Here is a 22,607-nt window from a genome sequence, read left to right as displayed (position 1 = left end):
TGGGGTTTTTGGTACTTTGGCACTTTGGCACATCCATGGCATTTCTGGCACTTGGACTCAATCTTGCCCTGTTCCATTTTCTTTTATCAGTTTGTTGATGGCTACTTTAAAGCACTTTTTCAGCAGACCACCTCAGTGCTTTGAGGTCTGCTCGGTAGTTCAGTGCCAGGTAACTCGCTCTTCGTGTGATCTTTCTATCAGATATGTCTAATTAGGAAAAAGGCCTCTTGGCAGCTTCAGATCATGTCTGTGGTGGACTGATATATTTATTGTACAGTAGACCATGATGTGCAGTGGGTATCAGATTTGCCATCAGTGTCACACAGTAGAGTAAAAAATGGTGAGAAGTGTCTCTGGACGCTTGGAAGGAAGACACCTGTAAGCCTGGTAGCAGGCTGGCACAGAGTGCTTTCAAGCAGAAATACTAGAAACAGAAGCCTGAGGCAGTCAAGACTTCAGGTTACCATAATTTAGTCCAGGGACTGGGAAGTGAAATGACCATGTTTGCATGCACACACATCTCTTGAGAGTCACATTAGAGTTTTGAAACCAGGCTAAAAAAAAAAATTGCATTTTAACAATCTATTCAAACAAACAATTGCAAAAAAACAGCAAAGATTGCTAATGGACTATAATACTAACCTCAAAACCACAAACCCCAGCCAGTATGGTTTAAAGCAATATCCGTGTAAATGGCCTTCTCACACATACGCAGCTGCAGATACTCACAAACGCATTGTCAGTTCCCCTAGCAAATCAGGCACTGAGGCAACCAGACAACCTTAACACTGCCCTGTATTTTATACCACTCTTTCCTAGGGGATTAATCATTAGTTTCCATTTTCCGAAGGTTCCCACAGGACTCTTAACTAGTATTTTGCAATATTAGAATTGTGAGCTACAATGTTAGTAATTCAGGACCAAAACTTCAAAAGACACATGGGGTCTTGTTCTGATGTACCAAACAATGAAACATTATTCTTTTTTGTATTTGTATAGAAAGTAAACATGTAACATTATACAAAAATGGAGTCTCAGAACCAAAACAAAAAATTGTCTTACGTTTGCACGATGAAACAAACTAGTCTGTTGGGCAGGGGGGAGTGGTTAATTTGTTTTGTAGGTAGGCACTCACTAATATTTTTTGTCTGAACTAATTTTCTGATGGTGTTAGTATTTCCAGTGAATTGTGGTGCTGATTGGGATCTGTGGTCTGGCTTTAGTTCTATAAATTTGCATAGTTTTTGCTGGTATTAAAATTTCTATTTTTATATCATGGTAATATAGGTTACTTCCTACCACTCTTGCTTAACCCAAAAGACATGTAATGAAAACAACTTCTATACAAAGAATCCATGTGAGGGAAAAGCAGTTCAGCGCTATAAAGTGGTAACAGTTAGAAAAACAGCTGTTAGAAATGAGGTAGCCATTTATCTGATTAAGTTAATTAAGACATTATTGGGACTTTCACCTACCATCTGCACTTGGTCCTGTGTGTTGGTCATGAACCTCCGAGGGTGAAGAGCCCAGATAACCTAACAGTGTGTCTTGCTTACATTGACATGGCTTACCTTCTAAAGCAGTGGCGGGCAACCTGTGGCCCATGGGCCACGTGCCCCATCAGGGTAATCCACTGGCGGGCCATGAAACAATTTGTTTACATTGACCTCCGTAGGCGTGGCCGTGGTTCGCTGTTCCCAGCCAATGGGAGCTGCGGGAAGCAGCGTGGGCCGTAGGGGTGTGCTGGCTGCCACTTCCCACAGCTCCTATTGGCCAGGAACGGCAAACCGCGGCCACTGGGAGCTGTAGGCGGCCGTGCCTACAGACAGTCAATGTAAACAGATTGTCTTGCGGCCCACCAGCGGATTACCCTGACGGGCTGCAGGTTGCCTACCACTGTTCTAAAGTGTATCTTACAGTAAAGTCTTCATTTCTTTATAGATCAGCCTTGCAAAACTCCAGTCTCCCAGCTTAGTAGGAGATTTTCAAGAGACTTATTAGTGCCATCAACTACTGCGGAATCTCAGCTTTGATTACAAAATTTTTTTTTCCTAGTCCTTGTGGTTGTGAAGAAAACTTTAAATGTGAACTGCTACTGCACCAACATAGTCAGTCACTGTAAAGGGAGCTCTGTTCACTCAGCAGTGGGTTCTGCTGAACCTTCTGTGACCTTGGCTTCCCTTCTGTTCAGCATAACCTACAAGTCCTAGAGCTGGTAGGGCAGGTTACTTGGGTTGTCATTTCACCTGTGAATTAGTTTACTTGTGTTAATGTATTGAATATGTTGAACACATTAAAAGATTGTTACAATACTGTGACACTGGTGTCACTATAACATGGGGCATGACGGGAACTAGTGAGGTCAAATTAGAATATAGGAATCTTAGCTCTGATGCAGCTCCATTGCAGTCATGAGGAGTCCTCAGTGGGAGTTGGCTTGAGCCCATCAAGGGCACTGTCCGCTTACATAGCATTTCTATCAGGTGGTTTTTGGTTTGTTTGTTTGTTTTTTGCCTACTCCTACCAGCAGCATCTACGATTATGGTAACTGAAAGGCAATACTGAAAAATTCTCTATCAGTTGTATCTACTTTTAATTTTACTTTGTGTATTTGGCAGCACTTGCATGTCAAAGAGAAGAGAAATATTTTCAAAGGGACAATGTGATTGTAAAAACCCTCCAAATTGATTGGGGGCGGGCCTCAGGAGCAGGTATAATAGCTGAACGTGCTTTTAACTTTTTCCAGTGGACTAGATTTCAAGGTGACTGTGTACCTTTTAACTAGGGAAGTTTGAGACTTCAAATGTTGTTTATTTCTTGACTTCTTGTGAGTAACAGACCGCTAGATACTAATACTGAGTCAGGTAGGTTTCCCTTTTAGAAAGGTTGATTAAAATCACACGGGGTTGAGCAAACCACAATGCATAATGTTTAGGGAAAGAGCAATAGAAAAGCATTTGTATAACAGGGTTGAAGAATAGTTTTGTGAATTTAACACTGTGTAACTTTTGGCTGTTTTCCATTCTTTGCAAGTAGCCTGGGCTTAAGGATTTGATGCTTTTTGTATGCCACACGTATTTAACAGAGCTTTGGGCATGTATTCAGTAAAAATGTAATTGTTGCACTGTGGGGATGTTTTGGGGAGATACTGCAGTAAAGGTACCCAGAAATGTCACAAAGCTCTTGGCTATATATTTAGTGGGAATAAACAAAAGAATCTCATAATAAAGACAGGTTTCAGAGTAGCAGCCATGTTAGTCTATATCCGCAAAAAGAAAAGGAGGACACCTTAGAGACTAAGCATAAAATCTTCAGTTTCAATTTTTTAGGCCCCTAAACCACTTAAGTACTGTTGAAACTTCTACCCTAGGACAATGTTTAAAAAAAATTCACAACATAAAAATGAAAAAGAGGGGTCAATGATACTTTAGGTGGCTGGATATACATCTTTTTCTTCACCGATCATTTCATCTAATGTTAAGATCAAGAGTTTTCCTGTGACTTTAGTGTATGATACATATCCTAACTGGTACAAATAAGGAAGCTCATACAAGTTCAGGAGAGAAACAAGGATGTTTTTCTTTATCATATTCACTTATGCTTCAGCAAAGGCTGCCCAAACTGTCTATTGTATGTAGAATACTTGGCAAAAAAAGAAAAATTTACTAAGTCCTACAGGGGAAACAAGCCAGCAGCAGTGAGACAAGGGAACTGGGTCCCTCTGGTGGTTGTTTAAAATAAATATACCCTTTTTTAAAAAAAAACCTCTTCTACATTTCCTACTGTTTTCTGCTAAAAACGTCTTGGGGTAATGAAAAGGAGAGAAAAAGTCAAATTCTTCTATGTATTTTAGGCCATGAAGTGTGGTCTAAGGCCTGGCTTACACTAGAAAAGCTATACTGCTATAACTGTCGGGGGGGGTGTGTGGAATTTTTTTAACCGATATAGTAGTACCAATCTAAGCACTAGTCTAGAGAAATGTATACCTCTATAAAAGTTACCTTACACCCATATAGCTTATTTTGCTTCATAAAGCATCAGAAGCTATATCACTAAAACACTTTTCCATACCAGTATAACTGCATCCATGCTATGGGGCTTTTAACTACACTGGTAGAGTTAGAGTAGACAAGCACTTAGTCTGACAAACCTTAATGTAGATGATAACTCGGCTCACTGTTTCTTCAATGCTCCCTAGAATGCTTTTCATGCTGCTTGGAAGAGCCTCCGTGCCCTTTGTTAATTTTCTTTTATTCCTTTCATCCTCTTATTAAAGCCACCTTCTTCTCTAAAGGCTCCTTATGTGATCTCATCAGATCTGCTGGCTCCAGGCTGTCTTATCCTTGAAGCATTATCCCCTGGATTGTCTATCCAGCAATCTGTCTATCCAGGCTCTTATACTATACCCATTGTTGTGCTATCCAAGAACGACAATAGCCTTGGTACAGGGCCTTAATAGTAATACAGAAAATCAAGAATGTACCAAAGAGCATATTGAACATGAAAACACTTAGATTCAAGGTAGATTAAAAACTAAGTTCTTCAAAATTCAAAATACCATTGAAGCAGCAATAAACTACCTTCATTCATTCCCTGTCGTCCCCCCCTCCCTCCCAGTGGATTTACTTTTTTTCTTTTCTCCAGTGGGCCATGTTCTCACTCTTCAGTTCAACAAAATAAATAAAGCCTCCCTTAGCTGCAGCTCAGGGCTGGGTGCATACCCACAGGTAGGACAGAATGTTGTACATGGGATGGTGGGAGAAATTGGGTCAGGAGCAGAGGATGGTTATGCAGGCACGGGAGGGAGATTAGTTGCATCAGCCTGCAGCCTACTCAACCTGCTTGCAGTGGCCCCAGGGGTTAGCACAATTCGTCATTCAAAAGACTAATGCTGAGGCCAGATCTCAGCCCTTTATTCCATGGCTGGCAGAGCCTGTTTCCACTAGATGGCAACATGCTCAGTCCCTGAAGGAAGGGAAAACCTTGCGTTGGCCTGATCATGAGAAGAACGGAGTAGCTGAAACTCCCAGTGAACTCCCTAGGAGTTATGGGTGTTGGGTTCCTCCTCAGTGTGGCTCTACAGCACCCACCCATTCAGGACCCTACATATGGGTTTATAAGCAACAAAGAATGCTCACAGGATGGTTCATTTCTGGATTTTTCTTTGCGCATGAGGTAAGATGAAGAGCTTGGTCTCTGAAAAGTTGTCTAAATTTTCTTCCAAGCCCCCTTGAACTTGTTTCTCCCTTCTGAGGAATTAGACTAACCATTATGGTCTGTAGACAAGGAAAAGGGTCTAGCCACAATTGTGTTAGAAGCCAGAGACCTAATGAGTGTAGGAATTCTGCTTTCTGAATGCCCTAGGAAAAATTTAATTTTAAACACCTGTTTCTCCGGTCTCTTTGCTGTCTCAGGCATCCTCAGGAAGAGCTACTGGCTGGGCTGAGTTTCTCCACTGGCCCATTGTGAGAGTTGAGTGTCCTTGATGGGCCATCAATACATAGCTGTCTAACCCTAAAGTAAATCCATCTGGTGATGAGTCACCCAGGGATACAACACAGGTTTAGGATACAAGTACACAGCCAATATTCATAACTTCAAATACAAAGATACCAGATTTAACCAGGATAATCATACCTGCTGGATTGTAATGTTTCTATTGACACCTTACATGATACACTTTGTACAAGATTGATGGCAATTATATAACAGTGGTAATATAAATGGTCATCTTTAATCATCCAGCATCATAGGAGGTACTATATTCTTCATACATAAAGTTGAATCATTGATAGAAGTGTAAAACTTAACCTTCTACAAGAAGCACCCACAGCAATATGCTGGAAAGAGAGCTTAGAGGCATGCTAATACCTTCCAGTATACAATAACTATGGAGTCTGTTGCTTAAAGAGCTTTGAAACTATCTTCTACAACTATTGCACAAGAAATGCCTGGCTACCATTATACTTAATCATACAGCTTTTAACAGGCAGAAAGCCAGATTTTTTTTCAAAATGCTGTCCATGATTGCCAAATTCTTTAGGCAATCCAGTTTTGATTGATTGATTTTTTTTTTTTTGAAGGTGTGACAGGCCAACCCAAAAGACTTCTCAGAATGCTTTTACACTGTCAAAGATAGAATTGAGAAAAACTCTCACTATCCCCCAAACATCCCCCAAATAACTGACATGGTAGTTTTTGATTCTGTAAAGAAAGTATACACGGGTAGTATGTAAAATAACACTTGTTAAATGTGTTGTTACTGACAACTGAACAGGTAACACCTAAAATTACTTAACAGCTTAGAAAAAAAATCTGTGTTCAATTTGTATACTTTGACCCTATCCAAAAAATGTTGTCAAATGCAGTTTCACCGTCTCTGGTTTCTGTAGGTCTTTCATGCTGTACTAAGTGGAAAAAAATAGTGAGGGGGAAGATTGTGTAATTTTAGGGTTACACAAACAGACAGAACTTGAAGTGGATAAGTGCATACTTGAAACTACTATTAAGTTATTTTTTTAAGCCAACTAATAACCTGTAAGTCAGGAAATTTGCTTTCTTTCACTATATATTAAGTTTTGTGGAGGCATTTGTACAACTAAAATACATATATGTCCATCTAAACAAAACTGATGATAAAGAACAGGTCACATCAAGTCCTAAGATCAGTAGTTGTGTGATCATTTTAAACTTACTATTTCTGGCAAAGCATCGAAAACATCCCCTATAACTCTGTTAAGTAAAAGATGGAGACCGTGGAAGTTAGTGCAGCCTGTTTTTAACCAAATCTACACTATTTACTCCTGGGGGAATTCTGTACCAAAAAAACTAAAAATACTGCTGAAAGTATTTTAAAATTCTGCATATTTTATTTGTCAAAATAACACAATATAATCACTCCAGTTTCAATTATTCTGGTAATTTATTTAAACTACAATGCAGAAAAAAGGCACAACACATAAACTAGATCCTGAGCTGTAATTGAGCCCCACTGTGCCACTCTGGCACAGGAAAAAAGCCAGAAAGCACATAGCTCTTCCCAGCTGAGGGTTCCCTTGGTATGAAAAGAGTCCTGACTCCTGTTCACTGCCTGTCCCTACACAAGAAAGAGGGAGGGGTGGGGAAAGGAGCCCAGTCAGAACATATTACACTCATGCACTCTCTAGGGGGGGAGGGATAGCTCAGTTGTTTGAACACTGGCCTGCTAAACCCAGGGTTGTGAGTTCAATCCTTGAGGGGGTCTTTTAGGGATCTGGGGAAAAAATTGGGGATTGGTCCTGCTTTGAGCAGGGGGTTGGACTAGATGACCTCCTGAGGTCCCTTCCAACCCTGAGATTCTATGATTTCAAAATACCTGAAGATCACTGGGGACCCATCAGCTGGCATATTTTGGAATAACAGCCCCCTTCCCTGTACTCCCTACCAATCAAAAATAATGTATTGATGAGTTTAAATCAAGCATGTGCTTGCCCAAGAAGATGGCCGTATCACTCAGGGGACAATAAGATTAAGCTATATGCAAAAGTGCCTTCTGCTATTCTTTGATAGTGCACAGGGAAAAAGAAACCAAGTCCTAACCATGTAATGCTTTGCACTGTAGATCAAAAATAAACCTTGGAATTGCACCCAAAAACAAATGGGAAGACCATGCAATGAGAAAATGACAGAAAAGCAGCTAGGATTAAGGGCTGCTTATAATCTACTTTGCAGCATCAGTGGATTCTGGGCCATGTTCAAGAATTCATGGTGCCTGCAGCAGATGACTGACAGCCTTTTGGAAGAAGAAATGACTCAGGCGAACTGCTGAGATGGATGGAGAATGGGAGTGGGGAGCATTGGAGACAAAATCCCTTTGTCTAATAGTAATGTGCTAGGTTTGACCCTTTATTTCTAGTTATTAGTCAACAAATACGTGCAGCCATATGCTCAGTATTAAATCATAGACAACTGAAGACCAAGTGAAAGCAGGAAAAATCAAACTCACAATTTATGTTGCCTACTGACCATCTCCAGAAAGGTCAGTAGTAAACAGTTCATGGAGCACATTTAATAGAAGATTTTTCAGTCCAAAAATTTAGACCAGTTCTAATCATTTAGATTATGTCTACACTACAAAGAGAAGTCAACCTATGTTAGGCCAACTTAGAGCAACCACAGTAATTACTGTGGTGGCTCGTGTCCACAATACCTTCCTTAGGTCAGTGGGGCACATCCTCACCAGAAGTGCTTCCACCAACCTAAGAGGGGCAGTGTTGAGAGCTCTGCTGGTAGCTCCCTGTCAGGAGCTTGGATACCCCACAGGCTCCTACTGGGCCACCCAGGGCTTCTCAGCTCCCTGTTCCCCACCAGGAATGGGGTCCAGCCACCTGGCTCACCAGGGGAGTGGGGGCAGCTGGGTTCTAGCTGCCTGGTTTTCTTGTCAATTTCAAATTGGCTACTTACACCACTCTGGCAATGTAAGGGAGCCTTTAAACTTTTACACCTGTTTTATACTCTTGGGGGAATTCACTAACAATGGGAACAATTCACTAAGCAGGTAGTGTTAACATTCTGCTCTGTCTGAGAGGACAGGGCCAGCCCACACCTACCTCCTCAGAAACACCCTGAAGCCTAGCCCCTCCACACCAGGACCATTGTGATAGCGAGTGACAGAGTCGCTTGCTCGCACAGTCCCAATCCCCCTCTGGCAGTGATTTACATCTCCCCTAACTACTCCTGATGCCCAAACTGACACACCTATGCTGCCCTGGAGGGGTGCATCAGCGCTCTTATGGCTTCTCTTTACTTCCTCTTCAGAAATCTTTTTTCTGCGGGGAAGCAGAGAAAGCTGCAGGGGACATGAACTCTGCATACATGTGCAATGGCACAGAATCCCCCCCAAGAATAACTATCACTCCACAGCAAGGTTTGGGTTTGTGGGGTAGTTAAGAAGGGAAGGTTGTGCAGATGTTGGAGTGAACTGTTAAAAGTGACTACTGTTGTACAAAATGTGTTTAAAGAGCAAATAAAACAGTCATTGACAGTCACGTGAAAACCAGACTTAACAACCCAAGGTTCAGCATCATGATTTATTCAGAATATGCAAGACATTTTTGTTAAGGTCATTAAAACATTTCAGTAATGTCAGTATTTTAAAATTCAGTTTCTTGAAAAAAAGTACATTCTATGCATTCTTAGGGTTTTTTTTCCCCCTATACTTTGAAACTAGATATTAGTTAGCACAGGTCAAATTCCGTAACTGTCTGATCTGTTTATTTCTCATCTCAGAGGAAGTCAATTGTAAGCCACGTTACATTTATAACAAGACAACCTGTATTTACACTTTTGTCTGCATCATAGCCACCATATATACCTACCAGCAGTTCAAAAAGTAACCTAGTGTATAATAAGTTCATTGGGAAAGCTAGTTTAAACTGTGACAGTATTGCCCAAACCAGTCAGTTAAATACCTTTAGTGCACCAACAGAACTGTAAACATTTTAGTAGGCTTTATACATCTTACTTGGTATTCATAACATGTAATAGAATGCTGTTAGCATATACTGACTGAACTATTAATTAGGCTGATAAGGAAGCAAAGCAAAGCTCTGCCAATGATTGCAATGGGAATTCAATTGGAAATCTGCATTTAAATTCAGGCCTTCAGTTAGAATTCTGTAGCAGGACTAGTGATATGACACGGTCTTCTAGTTTTGCTACTTGTACTCAGCCCTATTTTTACTCTTGGTGGTTTTAGCCTTTAGCGGTCAAATATACAGAAACGCACACTACACATTCTTGGAGTTAAAGAGTGAAAGCCACTGAAGCGTCAATATATGCAGCAAGGCCAATGTGAGGGACAGAAGGAAAAAAAGTGGAGATTGTTGGACCATGAATTAGCTGTCACTGCCTGCATACCATCCACGCACATTAAAAACCAACCGAAGCGGCTAAACAAAAATTATCCTATTCCTGTCCCTCTTAACCAATGCTTCAAAACCCAGTATGTATCTCTAATAGGGCCTTAAGTCTACAGCCTAATGCTTCATCAAATGCATCAAGCAGTGTAAGTATCTAGAATCCCTCCCCTATCACTAATTTTCTACCCATGCTCTCCACTTACAAGATTATGCTAAAATAGACTTACTGTATTTTTTTTTTTTTTAAACTTCTAAGCTGCTCCCCATTTTTGCTGAAGACTTAAACTATGTCTACACTGCAAGCAAGAGGTGTGATTCCCCTGGTTGTTTATACATACTTGCACTCTCATCCAGCTAGTGCAAATATAAATAGTAACGTAGCAGCAGCAGAGATATGGCTGAGCAGAGTGCATACATTTCTACTGGTTTCAGGTGGGTATTGAAAAGAGCTAGAGTGAGTATGTGTACATGAGCAGGGGAATCACATCCCTCGCTGGCAGTGTGGATACAACCATAATTTAAATCTAATTCCATCCTCATTCCTACCTGCCCTTTAAAAAGTTTTGGGCAAAACTGGTATCTGGAGAGTCGGTAGCTGTGGCCAAAACACAATATTTGGTGTTATAAGAATATAAAAAAATGCCCACTATTTAACACATTTTCATTGTGGTAAACTGATAAGTTGGTATCAGTTTATGTGGAAGGGGACAATTTAGAAGTTAAATTTAAAAGGTGGCGAGGGATGAGTTAAAGAACATTTTGGGGACTGAGGAAAAGTACAAAAAGACAAAACATGGTTAAAAACGTTAAGTTGCTTTTAGAAATCATCTAAGATTTCAGAATCTAGTAAGTGTTACCATGGGAAGAGACCTTCTTAGGTTCTGCAGTAAAAATGTAACCCAACCACAATTGCATTTACTAAAATCAGGAGTGTATTTGGCCTGGTCTACACTTCAAAATTTATACCGACATAGCTATGTTGGTCGGGGTGTAGAAAAACCATACCTCATAGCGACACACTTATTCCAACTATACCACCAGCACAGACCACAGCTATATGGACAGAAGAGGGCTTCTGCTGGCACAGCTAAAATCGTTCAGGGAGGTGCTGTTCCCACACCAACAGAATTCCTCCTCCTATCACCTGTGCTGGCATAATTTGCTGATGTAGGCTTGGTAGCGTACATATACCCTTAGGCTCTTTGGGACACGAGCACCGGGAGAGTCTATACATCTGGTTTTTTTTTTTTTTTTTTTGAGTTGCATGTTAGGATCAGAACTGCCTTCCCTTCATGCCGAAATTCAGACTCCACTTTACACATATAGGAAAGTTACCAGCTTGGACAATACAGGCCAGCGTACAGGCACACAACAACAATCATAATTGGATAAATCCTGAGCAATGTAATTTGAAGATTTCAAACAATTCTTAGTACTTAGTTGTGATATTGCATTTCAAAGGTTATGCCAGACAAGAGTCTAGGTGTTCATTTATTTTGGTCTCCAAAACCTCGGTCTGGCAAACGGGACAACTAACTTTTTTATTCTGACTAACAGCAGAACTACAACTTTCAGAGGACACTGTTGGTTCAGCATTGTTTTTTATAGGAGTGTTAGTTCTAGAAGTGCCATCAGTACTCTCTCTCTTTATAAAGTAGTTTACAAAGGCAGATTTGTCTTCCGTTTTCGGCCGTTTCTGTGGTATACCACCACTTTCAAAGCTGCTATTTCCCTGGGATGAAACCCAGGATCTTAGAGTTGTCTCAGCTTGTTCAAAGGAAGTTTGTTTCGGTGTCTCATTAGAAGATGGAAAAACCGACTTGGCATTTGTAGGACTTTGGTTCAAATTTCCTCCATTAACAGGAGAAATTTTAACAGGCGACCCATCAACATTCCTGTAAGCTTTTGTATTAGCGACAGATATTTTAGGAAACTTGTGGTTCAAAGCAAAGCTGTTTTTATGATTGGAGCGATCAGTAAAAACTGGATGGGAAATGCTGGTACTGAATGTGTTTGGTTCAAATTTTAGTTCATTTTTAGGAACTGATCTTGCGGTTCCAGCTGCTGAATAACATTGTGGACTGGGTATTTCTCTGCCCTTAATACTGTTGGAACTTTTGTGTCTCTCAGAGGACCAAAGGCCTGCTCCTCCAAGCTGATATCCTTTTCCACTAAAAGGAATTAGGCTTCGTATATCACCTCCATGTATCCTTCCTGCAAAAGATGAGTGATTAGTAACTTTGTTCTAATCTACTACATTTGCTCAGTATCAAGTCTGTCAACTCAACAACTTGCTATTTGATTTTTAAGAAGTCAAATAGGACTTGAATACCAGACTCTTATTCCACAGCAGGATGGAGCTAAGTTCTGTGGTAAGATCCCCCAAATTCTGACACACTCGTGTGGCAGACAAAAACTTTTTCAGCAGCTTGATTTAAATAAAAAGGAGCTTTTTAATTAATATAAGCAGGACATATATATATGATTAATACAGTACCCTTCCTGTTTTTTATATTCAATTTTACGCTGTCACCATATTTCAGTCTAATATATTGTATATTTTCATATTGATAATGAAGTAATGCATCAGTAGATGTCAAGTGTGGGACTGGTGAGAAAAATGTTGATTTTGGAAGCTGGGTAGAGGACAGTTGTACCACTTGGCAGGTGGGAGAGAGGTGGGCATTGTGGGTTAATCATCTTAGCTGAAGCTTTCTGCTAAAGTCATCACCTGTGAAACAGTGAATATTGAAATTTTACACTCGTTTTCAGGAGTTAGCAAGCCACTGCGATAAATAAGGTGGTTAATTCATATTATTTCTGGCTAGTTAGATTCAGAAAGATAACATTGCTTAGCAGGTTCTCCTCACAATGATAAGGACAAGAAATGTCTAATAGCATTGTAGAACCTAAGCCTTTGACTCTGCTGTGCAGGGTAAAGATTTTGCTGCAAGTTCTGTGGCCCTGAAATACACAGGGCCATGCCTGCATAACTAGTTTTCTGCTTAAAATTCTGGGATGAAAGTTAATACGGATGGAATGACATTTTCATAAGCTGCGTCCCTTTGAATGGCCAGGTGCTGTGATTCTAATTATGATTCGCTAATAGTAAGATAGATCACAAGTAAATCCAGAAATCTGAGTTATTTATTTAGTCCAATATTTTTGCTCTAAAAATATGAAGATGACTACATAGTGCTGCACAGACCTTTAACTATGCTATAACTTTAATGCAACACAAGCATATAAAAAACCCCCCCCCCCCCCCCCCAAAACCATGTGAACCAAATCCAACATTACAGAAAATCTGAATACTGAATTTCTCCAGTATTTGATCTATTTTCATTTGTTGGAGTACTGTATAGGGCAGGAGTGGGCCTGAAGGGAAGAAAAGTGAAAACAGAGTTACATACCTTTGGTATCAGATGGCTCAGAGTTTGAAAGCTTTCCTAGCTGGGTTTTCTCCTTGCCTTTTTTAGAATAGTTCTCTGGCTCCTTTACTTTTGAGAACGTTCCTCCACAGGTCTGTTGGTGGTCAGACCACCAGAAGTCTCGCGCAGAGGGTGCCCTATTCATTGCGCGTTTCACATATCCATAATAAGGTTTTCTACTCTGACATGGGCCATTACATCGCCACCAGTGTTGGCGATATGAATCCACCTCATCATGAAAGTCGTGATAGATCTAAGCATAAAACAAAAACACAACAGTCATTTCCATTTCATATTAATCATTCATCTTTACATGTTTGAAATGTGCTAGCATTCTTTAACTACTTACTACTACCTCTCATGGGGAAAACCCTCAGAGAGCCAGGAGGAAAACAGCACATTATTTACCTGCTAGCAGAGAGCCTACCGTATGCATAGCAACCACTTTCAAGTAAATAGCATTTTTCCCTCCCTACAAAAATTAAAACGCCTGATATATGGACAGCACAATCTTGCATACTAATAACCATTAAATATTAACTAGCACTCTGTGCACTAAGAGATATTAAGCAATAATGGATCAATGCTTGTTTCCCTTTCATGAAGCTTTATTCTGCACCTAGACAGAGGAATAAATCAACTCCCCTCCCTGCATCTTTAAGTTAGTAACTGAAGTACAGAATCTTCTTGAATTTTAATGTTATCTATTCTTCTTCTTCAACTAAAGGAAAATGGTTGGGTCAAATTTGGCCCAAAATTTAGATACTGTAAAAACAAGGCTTTTATAAAACTTAAGACAAACAGAAACTTTCGCTGGATATTTTGTTTGAATTCATTAAAAAGCCCTATCTGCAACTGCTTTTTGCTCCCAATCAGTGCACTATAGTAAGAATGTGTGAAAACCAGGAAGTAAAATACCAAGTTTTGACTATAAACAAAAGAAACTGATGATTCTGTTTTCATTTTCTAAAAAGAAAAAAATATGGAGGAAGAACCACCATAATAAAATGTAAATTGGAGTTTTATTTAAAACTTAAGATATTTATCTAAGGCATTAGTAGTAACATAGATGTGAGCTTTAAAATACAAAATTTATGGTTAACGCAACAGTCTCTCTTTTATTAAATCTTAAAAGCAAACTGGATTTTTAGTTCCCAAATTGTATCCTGAAGTTGAAGTCTTTTTCCTTTAAGAGTTCATAACACTAAAAGTTTAAAAACAAATATTGAGCCAAAATGGCTCCAGAGATTTTTTTCTAAAAAAATGTATAATACAATACAATATACGTTTACAAGTTACATATTCCCAAACAGGTTTTACTGCACTCTCCTCAACCTGCTTGCTCCTCCCCTCCCCATAACTAGTACAAAGCTCTCTCTACCCAAAGCTGTTTATACCACCTACGGACTGGCTAACAATAAGTGCCAACATATTATCATACTATATTTGAAATATCCAGTTACATAGTACCTGAATAGAAAATATAGTTTAAATTTTCTAGATTGTATTTTGTTAAGTAAAAACGACTTACTGTAACATTGGCTCCAGTCATGCGATTGATACGACGCATGTGTTTGCAAAACTCTGGCCCATGGGATTCATGGTCTTTGTCATTGTTAGTGACAAATAATAGGGCATGAATCATTTCATGTAAGAGTGTCTGAAACAAAAGTCATTAAATTGCTAGATGTTTTCTGAAAAACATATGATATATTATTTTAAAATAATTTAGCTAATAGCCCATTTTGTCTTTACTATTTTCTATTTATCTTGATACAGATTTTATTTCCGTGCATTTGCAATCTAAGTATGGGTCATAAGAATACAATAACAACTCTCTGCTAAAAATCATCCTTTCTCTCCATATATCCTAAAGGGCATTCAAAGGGACATTACTATGAAAAATGACATTCAAAATCTGATCTCCCCTGACTTAGGCTCTTTTAAAAAAATTACTTCCCCAGGAGAAAAGCGATGCTTGTGAGCCTGCAGTAGGATGCAGATTTTGCAAGACTGCAGATCACTGAGCACTTTAGAATAGGAATCTTGTCTAACCTTAATTTCCAACCAGCTCACAACAACAGAACTGGGAGAGAACTGAGGAACAGCATGAAACTTACATGCATGATCAAATCCTCCTTTTTGTGTTACTGGGCTGCTCAGCCAGGAGATTGAATTGAAATAGTTTCATTTTGCATTCTGAAGCCAACTTTATAGTTTTAACATTAAGGAAGGGGATATTTTAAATCCCTCAAAAATATTTTTCCTATTTCTGGGAGTAAAATGGGTGAATGACTTTGGGTCTTACCCATAAGGGTGTCAGTTCAGAAAAATTGTGACTGAGATTACCATAATTTTGCATACTTAGACAACCACCATTAAGCAATTAATACAAGTTTCCTATCAAAGCAAAGACTATTTTATAATCTAGATAACATTGTGCATTAAGACCTCCAGTGCACAATTTAAGATAGGATACACTTCAGGAGATTTACAGTAAGTTTACACATAGATGAAATGTCTTAAAATACCTCTACAAGATCCTTTCTTGGTCTTAGCTTTAAGAGTGGCTCACTAAGGCGGATGGAACACATCCCACCTCTTCCTTCATAGCTGCACACTCCAGCACATCTAAAAAAGAAAAATAGGCAGACGGTAGACTTCTATTTGTTTTTGTAGCTGGTGGAGCAGAACTGAGAATTAAATACACAAATACTGGTCCACTTAACATTGCCAAGTAAACCAAGATTTTTTTTAACAACTCTCCAAAGAGCACAACATTGCTAAACTCCAAGACTTATCCAGAGTTTAACCAATAATTTTACAGTACAAACTAGGAAATGGCAAAAAAAAAAAAAAACCTACTTCCAAAATAGTCCTAAAACATATGAATCTATTGCTACTGCTTCGACCTGAGTTTCCCTTTTCTGAAGCCTTTCAAAACAAGTAATTGGTGAAAACGAAAACGGAGGCGCTACATCTTACAGGTTTCAGAGTAACAGCCGTGTTAGTCTGTATTTGCAAAAAGAAAAGGAGGACTTGTGGCACCTTAGAGACTAACCAATTTATTTGAGCATGAGTAATATGCAGTCACACACACCTTGAGTTTACCACACACAGACTAACAGCACTGACTGTGCAGCCAGTTCTAATCCCCCGCCAGGTTCACCTACTCGAGGGGGAAACACGCTCCTGGCGTGCGAAGCCAAGGGGGGATTCGCAGTTTGTGAAAGTGTCCAGGCGGGAGAGCGTGACACATGCCACTGAACAGGTCACGTCCCGAGCGGAGGTGGCAGGAATTAACTATTCCAAGTGAGCTAGAGAGGTTGCGACCCCCGGGGCCCCCTCCCGTCTGGCGGCCGCGGCGATCGCGCTTTAACTGGAGCCGCGAGTTCCTGGGATCAGCGCGGCCGCTCGATGCAGCTCCCCGGGGCCGTTCACTGGGGCCGGCTGCGGCTGCTCCCGCAGCGCCCCGAGCCCCGCCGCCGGCCCGTTCCAACAGCCGCCCGCAGCCGTTACCGTACAGCGTCATGCGCGGGCTCCACGTCACCGCCACGGCCGCCAGCTTCCCCCAGAAGAGCGTCTCGTTGAACTGCACGAAGAGGCCGCGGACGTCGGGGCTCGGGTCCAGCAGCTCCCAGGCCTCGTCCACCACGGAGAGCGGCCGCGGCGGCGCTGCGGAGCCGCGCGGGAACTCGCTACAGGCCGCTACCGCCGCCGCTTCCTCCTCTTCCTCCCACTGCGCCTGTAACCGCAGCGCCAGCAGGAAGTCTCTGTCCATCCCGGTGGAGCGCCGTCGGCCCGGGCCCGGGCCCGGGCGGGAAGCGCACTGGGCGAGCCCCTCAGCCTCCCGAGCGGCAACCGCTGACTCGGATTCTGGCGCACGCGCAATACAGCTGGGTACCCTCCTCTTGCCCCCTTCTCAGCACATGCGTATTCTACCACTTTCCTCTTGCGCGTGCGCCAAATAGCGTCCCGCACTCAACTTCCGCTCTGTCCGACGCATACGTACTACCCGGCGAGTACAGCCCCCTCAATCAGCGCTTGCGCAGTGCAGCCTCTGACGTAGGATTATTACGCCATTCAAAGGAGGTCGCTGTCTAGGCGCACGCGCAATAGGCCGCAGTAGCTGGGGCGTAATCCTGGCGCATGCGCCCTTTCCCAGCGCCGCCGTACCTGCTGTCACCCGTCTTCCGCTCTCGGTGTGTTGCGGCCTCCCTGCCGGCGGTACCGATGGCGCTGCCGCTGGGTGAGGGCGGGGGCGGGAGCCGGCTGCGGCGGCAGCTGGAGTCGGGGGGCTTCGCGGCGGGCGAGTACGTGAAGCAGCTGTCGCAGCAGTCGGACGGGGACCGGGACCTGCAGGAGCACCGGCAGCGCATCCAGGCGCTGAGCGAGGAGACGGCGCAGAGCCTCAAGCGCAACGTCTACCAGAACTACCGCCAGTTCATCGAGACGGCGCGCGAGATCAGCTACCTGGAGAGCGAGATGTACCAGCTCAGCCACATCCTCACCGAGCAGAAGGGCATCATGGAGGCCGTCACCCAGGCCCTGCTGCTGCAGGCCGACCGCGACGACCCCGCCCTGGGCGCCCGCCGCGCCGCCGCCGACCCCCACAGCAACCCCTTCCTCCCCCTCTCGGCCAAGGAGGCCGCCAGCGAGGAGGGGCGGCAGCGCACGCTCACCACCCTGCTGGAGAAGGTGGAGGGCTGCCGGGACCTGCTTCCCGAGAGCCCCGGCAAGTACCTCGTCTACAACGGCGACCTGGTGGAGTACGACGCCGATCACATGGCGCAGATCCAGCGGGTGCATGCCTTCCTCATGAACGACTGCCTGCTGGTGGCCACCTGGCTGCCCAACCGGCGTGGTGCCTACCGCTACGATGCCCTCTATCCCCTGGAAGGGTTGGCTGTGATCAATGTCAAGGACAACCCGCCCATGAAGGACATGTTCAAGCTGCTCATGTTTCCCGAGAGCCGCATCTTCCAGGCCGAGAATGCCAAGATCAAGAAGGAGTGGCTGGAGGTGCTGGAGGAGACCAAGCGGAACCGCGCCCTCAGTGAGAAGCTGAGGCTGGAGCAGGAGGCCCCGCCACGTACTGCTCCGCCACCTCCTGAGGCCACTAATCCCTTTGACAGAGAAGATGAAAAGGAACCCGCACCTGAGGAAGAGACAGTAGATCTGTCCCTGGAGTGGATCCAGGAGTTGCCTGAAGACCTAGATGTCTGCATTGCCCAGAGAGATTTTGAGGGGGCAGTGGACCTGTTGGATAAGCTGAATGAGTATTTGGGAGAGAAGGCTATGAGCCAGCCAGTGAGGGAGCTAAGAGCCAAGGTAGATGAGCGAGTCAGGCAGCTCACCGATGTGCTGGTGTTTGAGCTATCTCCGGATCGGTCATTACGAGGTGGTCCTAGGGCCACTCGCCGGGCTGTGTCCCAGCTCATTCGCTTGGGGCAGTCCACCAAGGCATGTGAGCTTTTCTTGAAGAACAGGGCAGCTGCTGTACACACAGCCATCCGTCAACTGCGCATTGAGGGTGCCACTCTGCTCTACATCCACAAGCTTTGCCATGTCTTTTTTACCAGTTTGTTAGAGACGGCCAGGGAGTTTGAGACAGACTTTGCTGGCAACAGTGGCTGCTACTCTGCCTTCATTGTGTGGGCCCGCTCGGCAATGAGGATGTTTGTAGATGCCTTTAGCAAGCAAGTATTCGACAGTAAAGAGAGCTTGTCCACTGCTGCTGAGTGTGTGAAGGTAAGCGTGTAAGGAAGGTAGTATGGTCTGGTGAATTGACCCCATTCCTGGAAGAAACCAGTAACTTCTGATTTCTAATCCTTGTTCGCTTACTGATTACCTCTGTGGCTTTGGTCTGAAAGGTGTCCTGCTTCTTTAGGATGTATGAAAGGCTTTTTTGTTGTGGGTTTTTTCTGCTTGTCTTTTGTTCTGTGAATATCAGCAATGCCAGGTTTGGTTTTCCCATGTTTTGCCCAAAGACTGATTGGAGATTGCAAAAGTTTGTCAGCTCTTTCACATCTTAATTAAAGGGATAAGATTTATTTGTTAAAGTTTGAATATGCCTTTCTCCAAAGAGTTTATTGGATTGGATTCGACTATGGATTAACAAAAGTTTTTTTAAAAAATACTAAAAATCCTTTATTCCTTAATTCCCCAGTTTTCAGGCTCTTACGACATGATCCTATTACTGCTCTAGTTGTCCGTAGTGTTCTGTGGCAGAAAAGATCTGCATTTCTAATATATATAAAATCAGTCTATTTCTTTTTTTTGAAGGTACATTTAATCTCTGCCTTATTTTTCATATCTATAAAATAGGACTGATACTTTTAAGGGTAACATGGTGATTAACTAGATTAGTCTGTAAAAAAAAATTAGTGTATAAGATATCCAGATATATATTAATAAATGTTGTTATTGAAGGTAGCGAAGGAGCACTGCAAGCAGCTCAGCGAGATTGGGCTGGACCTCACTTTCATCATTCATGCCCTGTTAGTGAAAGATATCAAAGGAGCTTTGCAGAGCTACAAGGATATCATAATTGAGGCCACCAAGCATCGCAACTCTGAAGAGATGTGGAGAAGGATGAACCTGATGACCCCAGGTGCTCTGGGAAAACTCAGAGAGGAGATGAGGAGCTGTGGAATGAGCACTTTTGACCAATACACCGGTGATGACTGCTGGGTGAACCTTAGCTACACTGTGGTGGCTTTTACCAAGCAGACTATGGCCTTCTTGGAGGAAGCACTCAAGCTGTATTTCCCAGAGCTGCACATGGTTCTGCTGGAAAGCCTAGTGGAGATTATCCTTGTGGCTGTCCAGCATGTCGATTACAGTTTACGGTGTGAACAGGACCCTGAGAAAAAAGCATTCATCAGGCAGAATGCGTCATTTCTTTATGAAACTGTCCTTCCTGTTGTGGAGAAAAGGTTTGAGGAAGGGGTCGGAAAGCCAGCGAAGCAACTACAGGATCTGAGAAATGCTTCAAGACTAATGCGTGTAAATCCTGAAAGTACAACTTCTGTAGTATAAATGAAACCCGTGTGTTCTGTTCAGAAGTCTACAGCGTACTTTCAATAGTGTTGTCTATGAAGATATATTTTGTAAATCTTTTCCAAATCCCTGAAAGCTGTAAAATTCCATCTGCAACCTTGTTTTAACTAAAGATTCATGAACCAAATCTGAAAACAAGGAAGGGAAAGAAAAATCAAATAATTAAGGAGAAAAAGCATTGGGGTCATATAATCTTGTATTGCATGTCTCCTTTCCCCATTAATAGCCTCTGTTGTGATGTTTTATATTCTGCTTTGGGCTGAATAAAATGTTAGTGAAATATCTACATACTTGTACTACATATAGCAGTAGAATATAACCTCTAATCACATTTTGAATTGTGTGATTTTAAAAAAAAATTAACATATTCCTGAAGGAGTACAATTGCTAGGTTTACTGAAGAATTCTATGAGTGTGGTTCTTTGTGAAGCTCATCCACCTTTCAAACATGAGTAAATTCTATGGATTTGCAGAATTCACCCTCTGGTAGTTTTTAAGCAGAGATTTGCTTGACAACAAGACAGGCAATCAGCACTACAAAGAGCGCATAGTCACTTCAAAAAAAGATTCTCCCGTCAAAGATGTTATTAAAAAAGAAAACATTTCCCTACCTAGTTTAGCAAAAGGACATTGTCAACTTAAAAATCCTACCTCCCTGATGAAATGCTCTACTTACTGTTAGAAAGATTTTTTGTGGGTTTTTTCTGCTTGTAGAAAGAACACCTAAGATTATTTATTATAACTAAGAGAATTTTTTAAAGTTATGTATTTACTTTGTTTTTCTGTTGACTTCAATGGGAGCAGGAGCGGGTCCATTACACACACACAGTGTAGTTTATTGAGGTGTGGGTATAACTACTTTTCCATCCCCTATCTACCTGTAGAAACCATAGCAAAGAGGGCTTCTTGTTTCAAAACATAAATGAGACTGAGTTGTGTGGGTTGGAGGAAAGTTGTCATTAAAGTACGATTTCATGTTTAGGAGACCTACATTCCAGCTTCACTTGTGCAAGGGCATGGATGGTAGAGACAGGAAGAAACATTTTTCCTAAAGAGAATGACGCTTATGTAATTCTTTTTAAAAACATATACGACATGGCTGTTACTGCAAATTTGTTAGTGTTGCTTTCTACAGTATAGTAATTCATTATAAAAATTACCTGTTTCAGTCTTTTTACAACCTTCCCCCTCTTCAAACACCAAACCATACTATATGTGTTTGATTACACTGAAAATTTGAAATGCTTTATCCACACCACAGATACACTACCCTGCCAATGTCCTTTATCCCTGTTTGTAGAAGGGACCACAACCAGAAATAAGATTTTTTGATCTACTTGGTTTCACTGGTGTGACTGCCAACTAGAGTGCCAGTTTCATGGGTATTTTATGTAGATGCCTGTTCTCTGGAATCTGAACAGTGACTACTATCTCATTCTATATAGGTCTCTGAAAATAACTGGTAATTTTCTATTGACTCAAACCATTGCCCAGTCTTTTGAATTCTCCCTTCCTCTTCTTGTAACCATACATCTTCTTAATCTTGAGAAAACAATATTGTTACAAATGATTTTGTGTTAGAATCTTAATGGGCATAAATGAGAATCATACCCCTGCACTTTTAAACTTGTCTCTTTTAAATGAAACTTTAGCAACTTGTGGTGATCAGCACCTTATAAAAGCATGTGTTGCAAAACATTTAACTAGTAAAAGCAATTGAATAGCTGATTATATAGAGCCAGCCCATTGCCGCATTTTCCTAGATTTTTCATCTCTTTATTTAATGGCTCGTTCTCACGCTGGTGACTCTTGGACAGCACTGGAGCTTACAGACTCTGCAAGGCACCCTCCCACTCCATTCATTCACTCTCAAGATTATTTCTGGGTTCACTATACAATTATTTTGCTGGTCAAGTTGCATGAAAAACAAGAGTGCATTTTTACAGTGTAAGAACCAGTTCCATGGTCTAAGTTAGTTGAATGCAATTGAAGGCCACTAAAATAATAGTATTTCTTTTATGCCAAATTAGGACAATGAGAGTTACTGCTCAGGCAAATATTCCTCTTAAATCCATGTTCTGGGGTTATTTCATTGCACTACCCTGAAAAGCAGAATCCAACAGTCCAGGGTAGTTTGTTGGGGGGGGTTTATAGCTAATATGTCCTTTGAAACACACACCAGTGCATGGTAGATGCATCAGCCTTAATGAGTTTG

General features: G+C 41.9%; 2 protein-coding genes across 5 annotated transcripts; one reads left to right on the top strand and one right to left on the bottom strand.

The window, feature by feature from the left end:
• Positions 1 to 9,054: 9,054 nt before the first annotated feature.
• Positions 9,055 to 18,044, bottom strand: SPRTN (SprT-like N-terminal domain). Of its 4 annotated transcripts, none has more exons than XM_073338063.1 (5): positions 16,855 to 17,797; positions 15,862 to 15,961; positions 14,862 to 14,990; positions 13,313 to 13,583; positions 9,055 to 12,113 (listed from the first exon to the last, which is right to left on the bottom strand). In XM_073338063.1, the coding sequence occupies exons 1-5, from the start codon at positions 17,109 to 17,111 to the stop codon at positions 11,362 to 11,364; spliced, it is 1,509 nt and encodes a 502-aa protein (XP_073194164.1). In that variant the 5' UTR covers positions 17,112 to 17,797; the 3' UTR covers positions 9,055 to 11,361. The 4 variants fall into 4 exon arrangements, with proteins under 4 accessions (XP_073194164.1, XP_073194166.1, XP_073194165.1 ...); XM_073338065.1 differs by lacking the exon at positions 16,855 to 17,797 and adding an exon at positions 16,431 to 16,843; XM_073338066.1 differs by lacking the exon at positions 9,055 to 12,113 and adding an exon at positions 12,508 to 12,630 and having other exon boundaries at positions 16,855 to 18,044.
• On the top strand, positions 17,451 to 20,678 carry EXOC8 (exocyst complex component 8). The gene is made up of 2 exons (XM_073338062.1): positions 17,451 to 19,081; positions 19,763 to 20,678. Exons 1-2 carry the CDS (start codon positions 17,480 to 17,482, stop codon positions 20,369 to 20,371), a joined length of 2,211 nt encoding a protein of 736 aa, XP_073194163.1. The 5' UTR covers positions 17,451 to 17,479; the 3' UTR covers positions 20,372 to 20,678.
• The last annotated feature ends 1,929 nt before the right edge of the window (positions 20,679 to 22,607 follow it).

Source organism: Lepidochelys kempii, chromosome 3 (assembly GCF_965140265.1).
Source record: "Lepidochelys kempii isolate rLepKem1 chromosome 3, rLepKem1.hap2, whole genome shotgun sequence".
Lineage (NCBI taxonomy): Eukaryota > Metazoa > Chordata > Testudines > Cheloniidae > Lepidochelys > Lepidochelys kempii.
The sequence above is the reverse complement of the archived record's forward strand: the minus strand, read 5'-3'. Positions and strand labels throughout refer to the sequence as shown.